Here is a 9483-nt window from a genome sequence, read left to right as displayed (position 1 = left end):
GTGTAAAATTATAAAATTTTCATTTTATTTTTCCTGTCTAATATTTTAAATTATATTATTATAATCAAAATCATTTTGAGCGAATCTAAGTATTTTTAAATAAACTCTTTTATAATGACTTAGATTTTGAAGCACATGAATCAAATAGTTTATAATTCATCATTATTTTATATTTAAATACATAATATTAATTTTGATTAATAAAATTAAAATATTTAATTATAATGTAATTTTGGGTAAGTGTTAAAACATAAGAGCAGAATTAATACAAACAACCCGTAGAATTTCCACTATTAAAGGTCGGATAATTTTTACAAGACGCACGCATCATAATTAATTAATACAAACAAGTAAAACACTCTCATCTCAGGCTTTTAAGATGTCAAGTTATCGATGATGGTTGTGTGCAGAGGGTCACTCAAGTGAGTAGCCCAGTTGTTGAGAGGACCTTTTCCAGTAACAGCAGCTTGGACAGCAAATCCTAGGAAGGCAACCATGGCAAGACGTGCGTGCTTGATCTCTGCCAATTGAAGAGTCGCCTTCTTCTCTGGATCTGAGGCTAGACCTAGTGGATCAAAGAACTTCCCTCCAGGGTACAGCCTTTTCTCAGGGTCTAGCTCTGCGTTTCTTTGGAACTCTATGTACCCAATAAGCAAAACCTCAATCCAGATCAATGTAGTAATGGAGAATGGTAGTGGCTGGCCTAGATAAGATGACCCTTCAACTAGCTCCACCTGAAACAAATTAACCACACACCATTAATCAGCTGCTAACATAAAACATCGACGCCGGCTAGTTGCTAGTTTAATTATATATTGTAGCTTAATTACCTTTCCAGCATCTTGCCAGGTGACTCCAGTGAGCCACTCAACGGTGAGTGCCCCGAGAGTAGCCAACATAGCCCACCTTCCATGAATGAGCTCGCACTCCCTAAACCTTTGCAACCCAAACACCTCGCTGTAAGGCTGGAATGGCGTGGACTTCACATCGGAGATCTCTGTGCGGGTTCCAATCACATCACCAGCCGAGTTCTTAGACAAGTTCTGGTCTAAAGAGTCCAACTCGAACTGCAAATACTGCGCGGGTTTCCCCAACCCGAATGGGTCAAACCCATAATCTCCCACTAAGCTACCGTCTAGATACTCCGGTGCCTTGGCTCCTGGGTACCACAGCGGCCGGTCTGAGTTACGCTTCGCGGATTTCTTGGGTACGGACTTCTTGGTGCCAAATCCGAACCGAGATTGAACCCGACCAGAGTTGGTGTAAATGTCTGGTAGACGCGTTCCCATGAAGGATGATGCAGCGGCAGCAGCCGTGGAGGAAGCCATGGCTAGAGTGTAACGTGAGCAGAAGATAGAATTAATGGGAAGCTGGGAAGTGGGGTGGTGATTTGATATGTGTTGTGTTATACTGGGGGAAGTATCAATGAATATGAGCTTCTATATCCATGGTGTTGGGCATGAACCGTTGGATGAAGTTGCGTATCCATCTGACGAATGAGAAAGCATCGGCCTTATCTTCGCCTTATCTGCATTTGAATTGTGGAGTCCAGCGACTTACACTTGATTCGTTGTTGGCTTGTGATCTATTTGTGGTTGATGTTGCTAGGAGAAAATCTACCCGTTTCTCCTTCTGGATTTTGGATAAATAACCCGCGGTTTCATAGTAGTTTTTGTTCTTTGATTGTCCAATGGTGACACCTGGCAACAAAAATCTTGCATTTTTTCCTTTTTCTGTAAATTTATTAATAAACAATCAAACATTAAAATATGTCGTAAAGGATCTGACCAGTATTTTCGGTGTTCTTAATTTGACCAAGTCGTGTTAAGACGAACTTACATAAGTGTATAGTCGGGTTTGAAATTTATGAAATTATATTTTTACTGGGCTAAGATTTTTGTATATAATATATTTTTATTTATATATATTATATAAATAATATAGAGATATTATTATAAAAAATATATATTATATTTAATTAATTACTTTTAATAAATAAATTCATATATGGTTATTCAATACATATAAAATTTAAATTTGATATGAATATTATTTCATAAATTTAAATTCATATCACATTCAATTATATATCATCGAAATCTATTTCAACGTAATTTGGTCAAATTTAAACTCTAAAAATATAGAATTAATTTTTATGTAATTCATTTATAAAGATAATATATATATATATATATATATATATATATATATATATATATATATATATATATATATTTATAAATTTTTATATAATATATATTTTAAACAAAAAGGATTTAAATATTTTATATAATTATTAAATTTTAAAATATAAATTATTAAAAAATATATATTTTATGTAGGTTATTATATAATTAAAACACTAAAATTAAATAAGTTCGGATAATAATAATTAAGAGTTTTGAAATAGATTCGAGTAGCTTAAAATAAATTTTAATTGGGATTAAAATGAATTCAAATATTAAAAGTATTAATCATATTTATTTTTAGATATATTAATTTTAGCAAATCCTACCAAAAACCATCTTTAGATGAGCCTTATTTTGGTTTAGCTATTAAATATAGCTAATATTGGGAAGCTAATAGGGGTATGTATTTTCGGTTCAGCTCAGGGTCTACTTAGAAAGTAGAACTGAACTGAAATTTTGATACGGTTTTGATTTTATTCTTCATTATTTCGATTCCAATTTGGTTTGGTATTGTTTTAATTCAATTTTTTATTCTTAAAAAGTCGTATTTGAATTAACATTTACGTTTTAAATTGAGTTATCAATATATAATATATCATATAATATATATTTTACCTATATTCTAAATTATATAATATAATAGTATAAGTATATTCTAATATACATTTTAACTATTTATTAATTATATAATATTTAACTATAAGATATAAATATAATTATGTATTAACATATAAATAGTATAATAGTACATTTATAATTAAGAAGTATAAGGTAATTTAATGTATTTATAACTAAAATTATTAAGAAAATATAGAAAAATAAAATATATTATTAGGTTGTATTTACTTTATATATATATATATATATATATATTTATATTGAGAGTATATAATACATAAAAAATTATAAAAAAAACATATATATAAATTTGGTTCTTTATTTATGTCAGGACCCAACCTATGGGCCGGACCAGCACTAGGATCTAAGCCAGGCTAAAGCCTCTGAGGCCCATAGTAAGCCTAACTATTCCTCAATCCAACTCTAAGGCCCATTTGGGCTCAATTTCAAGAATTCAACCGGACAGAGTCCGACCATAAAATGGACCATTCAACGGGAAATTTTTGACTCGCCAGACCTGTAAACACAATATATAATAAATTGGGAAGCTCAACTCACCCTCCACATAATTAAAATGTCACAACTCAAATAGGAGCTCAGCTCCCTCATTCAATCCCATCATGCATACAGTTAATAATTCTACAGGTCCAACATAACTTTTATAATACAGGCCCAAAATAAAAATAAGTGCTTCTAATACATGCGGAGTCTAAAATTTAATTCAATTGTACAAAATACATTAAATGCTATTAATGGACCTGCGAAGAAGAAGAGCAGGTTAACCACAACAAATAATCCTCCTGTAGCCTGGAAAAATAGATGAACAGGAGTGAGCGTTCAACTCAGAGAGTGAAATACCAATTTTAATCATAATCTCTATAACTATTTAAAGTTAATGCACCATGTGGAGTGAAATGCAACATCATCATAATTTTCATATCATAACAGTAAAAAGGCAATTTGAAATACTCACACACCCAGCACTGTCAAGCAATACATATATGGGAGCTGATCCCCTATACAGCCCTCTTAATCCAACCTCTGCCAACAAGTGTCTCTCAAGCCAGACTTTTGCTTAATAAACCAAATGCGGGGTCCCAGCTAGGGGTGGCCACGGTCCGGTTTTGAATCGAAACCGAACCAGAACCGGTTCGGTCAAAACCGAACCAAAACCGGTCAAAACCAGAACCGGACTAAAACCGTCCTTCTGCGGTTTGGTTCAGGTTCATATTTTTTAAGAACCGTGAACCAGCGGTTCCGAACCGGATTGAACCAACGATTTCAAACCGGATTCAACCGGCGATTTAAATATAAAAAAATTCAATAAATATATTACCTCACTCCTAATGCATTTATATATATCATTAATTCTCTACACAATTATTCTCTATATTTTCTTCAATTCTTAATATTTTTTTCAATTTCTCTCAAATTCTCTAAATAATTATTTTGTACCCTCATTTTAATTTCCAATACTCTCTCAATTTTCCTACTTTATTATTTTATATACTTAGTGAAATTTTCAATAGTATCTCAATTACTTTGTTATTACTTTAAATCCTCAATAAAATTTCCAATACCCTCTATTTTAATTTTTTTCTCTTTTATACTTTTTAATTATCAATTATTATATAATTTTTAAAAAAAGGCAAGTAATAGAACTAGAAATTTTTATTCCTCTAAATCCTAAAGGGATATTTAGGCAAAATTAAGTTCATACACTTTTTGCTAATTTCTTTAAAAAAATTAATTTCATCTCTAGTTTTTTAATCAGGTTCAAGTCTTTATTTATTAAATTTTTCTTAAAGATAAATTATTTTCTTTCTTTTTTTTCTTATTTTATTTTGATTGAAAGATTTCTAAGAAAAATTAAAATATTTTTACAAATATAACTTAAATTTTGAATCAATAAAATTTTTCTCTAATTTTTTTTTATCTAAGCTACCCTTAAACCATCCATAAACCACTTCCAAACCGTCCTCTAAACTGTCTTGAACTATTCTTTTTCGAACCGCCCATCAAACCGTTTTAAACCAGGGCTCAAACCGGAATCGGCGGTTCTGGAACCGTCTTCCAAACCGTCCCCTGGCGGTTTGGTTCAGGTTCATGATTTCATTGAACCTAAACCGGTGGTTCCTGAACCATGGCCACCCCTAGTCCTAACAAGTGTCTCTCAAGCCGTGTCTACCCCGAAGGACCGGGTCCCAGCGAGTGTCTCTCAAGCCGTGTCTACCCGTGTTGTCCATATCCAATACCATACCACACGCACACCACGCACACACACTGCTCCAAATTACCACAAACAACATCCATGGCACTTCAACAATTATGAATGCAATATAAAATGTGCCTAGTGTTTAACTACATAGATACATATTTATAAATAATGCATGGGCATGCTTGAACATATAATAATATCGAAATTATAATTAAAATTAACATTTTACTCATAAACTTGAACTGAGGTCACTGCGGCTGTTGGGCGGAGGAGGAAGGCTGTCCCGGCTCACCTGACAATTTCATTGCAATTATTTAATATATTTGACTCAATACAAGTTTAGAAAAGACTAAAGACACCCTAAGTTGTACTGAAAATTCGGCAGAGTCTCTCTTATACCTATGACCTTACCAACCTACAAAATGGTTCAATTAACACTTCTAAACTCAACCCATGTCTCATCATCATTATATGGCCCCACCTGGGCCCTCCAAACCAAACAATAATCACAATATTAGACAACTCAATTATAATACTTTCAAACTAATATTTTTCAAAAACTGTCCAAACTAACTTTAAAAATTCTATAAACCTGCCCCGCGGTCCTTAACAATATTATAAGGCTATTGCAATAGGAATCGTAATTTTCTTATCATTCATGAATATTTTATAAATTTTATTCTAACCCAGTACAAGGCAAAATTTGAGTAATGTAGAGTTCGAGTTTACCTATACCAAATCTGACAACTGGAACGTGTCCAGAACGTTTGAAAACGGTGGGATAGTGTATAATCTTGACCCAGTTCTAAAATAGTTCCAGCAGCTTATCTGTTCGGCCCGAAATTACAGATCCGGGCGACTATCAAATTTTCACGAAACGAAAGTACATACGTGGAGTCCACAATACTAGGGTTAGAATTAAAAAAAAAAAAAAAAAAAAAAAAATATATATATATATATATATATATATATATATATATATATATATATATATATATATATATAATAATTATTTGAAAATTAGGGATGTTACATTCTTCCCCCCTTATAGAAAATTCGTCCTCAAATTTTACATAAGGCAAAACAATGACACATAGTTACATATTAAACTTATGAGTACTTGCTGCGCATATCCCACTCTAACTTCCAAGTGCATTCCTCCATAGATTAACTCCTCCACAGGACTAACCATAGGGATTTTCCTTGACCAAAGTTGTCTCATCTCATAGTCGACCATGGCTACTAGTTGCTCCTTAAAGATCAAATTCTCATTTAACTTGTAACACCCCTATTTGTATAGTCTAGTATATTTCACTGTTCCGGTGACCGGTGTTGGTCCAGACAATTAAGGAGATTAGAACCATACTTAAGATAACTAGAAAAGCCATAAACACAAATAATTAGTAATTGTCAATTAGTTAAGTATAAATAAGAAAAACAGAACATAAGAAATTAAACGAGCCGAGAGTCACAGCGATGGGTGACCTTCTCGAGAACGACTGCGAAGTCGATTTAAACTCAAATTTTGAATCGTAAAATGTGACGCTGCGGTCCTTAGGACCATTACGAACACAGTGAAAAAGAGAAAATCATGAAAAAGAACTGTTAAGCCAGTCAAATAATTAGGTTAGGGAGTCCGAAGAAATATTGAATTAATTGTAAACCGGGATGAACCAGCAAGGGGCAATTTAGTCAATTGACTCCGAGAGTTGACTCCTGACCTAACTGTCAAATAAAATTGGAGAAAAGAAAATTTTGGAATCGAGAATTAAATTAAAGAACTAATAGAAAAATAAATAAAAAAAAAAGAAAAAGAAAAAAAAAAGTCAAAAAGGTAATGACATCACATAGATGACATCATGCATACCTCATAAATATTTTCCTATTTAAGTTATTTTTGACTAAGTCAAAAAGGAGAGAAATAAACATAAAAAAAAAAACAAAGTGGTCATCTTCTCCTTCCAAATTGCCGTTCACCTCTTCTCTCTCTCTCTTTTCACTCTAATTCCTCCATTTGAGCTCAAATTCAAGCTTTGGTAACTCTAAAATTTCCCCATAAATCATTTCTAAAATTTGTAGAAACCTTTAAATTGAACCTCAACAAGAAGTTGGGAGGAAGAAAATTGAAGAAAAGTGAAGGAAAATCAAGCTTGGCAATTCAAGAAATTTGACAAGTGAGGTTAGTACTTGTTTCCCTTTCTTTTCTTCTTTAAGCTTTGAAATTAAGTTGAGATGAGTGTAAATTGCATGAAAAGTTAAAGAAAATGATAAGTTATGAAGGGACAAACAATTTGGTAGCCATGAGGGTTAGGGGAAAATGATATGTTTCACTTCAATAAATCATGCATGCAAGTCAATCCAAGTGGGTAGGTGTTAGTGCTACACTTTAAATTCATGAATGGAGCAAATACGTAAATTAAGGTTTTGGACATTATGGTTTAGAGACAAAAAATGTGAGAAACTTATAAATGGTGTCTTTGACCTAATGTGAAGTGAGAAATGGTCATTTGTGACCTAATTAAGTGCGTTAGAAGTGTTTGAATTAAAGCCAAATTCGGAGAGAGTATGGTCATGCTGCTGGCAGCATGACCAAGTCAACTTTGAGGGACCAAAAATGAAATTTTACAAGTCCAATTGGTAAGGGACCAATTGGAAATGAAAATAGACACTAAATGACACAATTTTCATTTAGGAAGCATGCCCAAAAAGTGACCAAAACCTAGTGAACAAATTGACCAAAGTTGGAAAATTACAGGCTGCCCTATACAAACTGACCAAATGAATAGTATTTATTCATTTGGTCATAACTTGAGCTAGGTAGGTCAAAATGACCTAAAATTTTACCAGTGATTAGATGAGATATAGAACTAAAACTTTCATGAAGAACACAAACCCAAATTATGCCATTAACTAAGTCATTGGGCCACCCCAAGTTGGTGACCCAAATCTGCCAGCACCAAAAATTGCCCAGAATTCTGGGTTGTATCCAATCTGGAAGCCATGGTTCAAATGGCCATAACTTGAGCTACAAAACTCCAATTGGGGTGATTCAAAAAGGAGAATAAACTTAAGACATTAGGAAACATTTTCTATGAAGGAAGTTTTGTCAAATTCCAACAGTAAAGTGACCAATGGAACAGTGCAACCTTAGACACCAAAACTAAAAATTTATCAAATTTGCCTAAAAGACTTAGAATTTGAATAAACAATCAAAACCAACAAATTTAATGACCAAAATGTGGTATGTGGGTGAAGTTGGAATTCCCATACCTATTAAGCCTTAGAAAGTCAACAATTTGACTTGAATAGTGTAGTGAATAGTAACCCCGAAACACAAAAATTTAAGGAACGTCAAGTTTAGCACGTTAGAGCTAGGTAAAAGTGAAGTTAAATTTATTTTTGGATTTATGCTAAGTTATGATACTGAAACACTGTAAAATTGTGTATTTCAGTTGAAAAGAACACCGGGAAAGAACTCGAGGAACTGAGTCAAGGCCAAGAGGCGACTCGCTTGAGGTTTGTGCACAACATCACTATGCTTTAAAATTCATTGATAAAGTGAATGAAATATGCATTTTACTTTTGCTTTGAATTGTTGAAAGTTTATTGTGACCTTATTTATGATGTTTTGATTTAAATTGTGAAAGTTATTGTGTATATTTGAAATGACAATATTTAGCAAATTGTTAAGATAAGTTTTGAAATCACAGTGTCATGACCATATATTTGAACACCTCACTAGCACGACTAGTGGGGGTAATTAGTTTCGAATTTTGATTCCTTCTCTGGAGAAGTATTGAGGTGTGCCAGTAGAAGAGGATGTGAATGGATATCCATATATTTGAGCTAGCTAGCCTTGTGATGTGATTTCTCTTTAGCCTCTGGCTATTGAGATTCTATTTGTTCGAATGGCACGATTTAACTATGGGTTTTATGAAATGTGATTTGATACTTCAAAATGAAATTGTTTGGGATTAAAATCTCATAATGCATGATTTGTATTTAATTGTCATGTTCAGTCAAATTTTTGAATAAATGTGATTTAAGTTCTGCATAAAGATTATTTTAGTATATTGTGCACCATTGAGTCCTAGTACTAAGCGATAGCTTTTATTGCTGTTGCAGATATAGAGACTAGAGGAGCAGCAGACTGAGCTGCTGAGGTATGAGGATCTATCAGCTTGAAGTTATCGGGTATAATTTATACCCTGACTATAAATATTTCTTTTGATGTTTGTATTGCACATAAATGTATGGACATGTAAATTTGGTCTTGAGCAGCTTGTACAAAGCTTGAGTAAAGTTTATAATAAATTTTAGTTGAATTTCTCTTAATGTAAATTTTGTAAGGATGTATATAAATTATTTTGTCCTTAATGAATTATGAATGGAACTATTTTATTTAATTTGAATGAAATGGATTGCTAGTATTTTGATGATAATTGGATAATGGATCTG

At 32.7% G+C, this 9483-nt stretch overlaps 1 protein-coding gene across 1 annotated transcript; it reads right to left on the bottom strand.

Moving 5' to 3' along the window:
* Positions 1-262: 262 nt before the first annotated feature.
* LOC110644081 (chlorophyll a-b binding protein CP29.2, chloroplastic) lies at positions 263-1617 on the bottom strand. Its single transcript, XM_021796699.2, has 2 exons — positions 831-1617; positions 263-734 (listed from the first exon to the last, which is right to left on the bottom strand). The coding sequence occupies exons 1-2, from the start codon at positions 1326-1328 to the stop codon at positions 375-377; spliced, it is 858 nt and encodes a 285-aa protein (XP_021652391.2). The 5' UTR covers positions 1329-1617; the 3' UTR covers positions 263-374.
* Between the last annotated feature and the right edge of the window lie 7866 nt (positions 1618-9483).

Source organism: Hevea brasiliensis, chromosome 5 (genome assembly GCF_030052815.1).
Source record: "Hevea brasiliensis isolate MT/VB/25A 57/8 chromosome 5, ASM3005281v1, whole genome shotgun sequence".
Classification (NCBI taxonomy): Eukaryota; Viridiplantae; Streptophyta; class Magnoliopsida; order Malpighiales; family Euphorbiaceae; genus Hevea; species Hevea brasiliensis.
Note: the sequence above shows the minus strand (reverse complement) of the source record. Positions and strands in the feature narration are given on the sequence as shown.

Excerpts from the sequence above, each read along its gene's own strand:
- LOC110644081 (XM_021796699.2), bottom strand. The coding sequence starts at position 1,328 with ATGGCTTCCTCCACGGCTGCTGCCGCTGCATCATCCTTCATGGGAACG. Across the intron at positions 735-830 it reads CCTGGCAAGATGCTGGAAAG|GTGGAGCTAGTTGAAGGGTC; the intron begins GTAATTAAGCTA and ends AATTTGTTTCAG.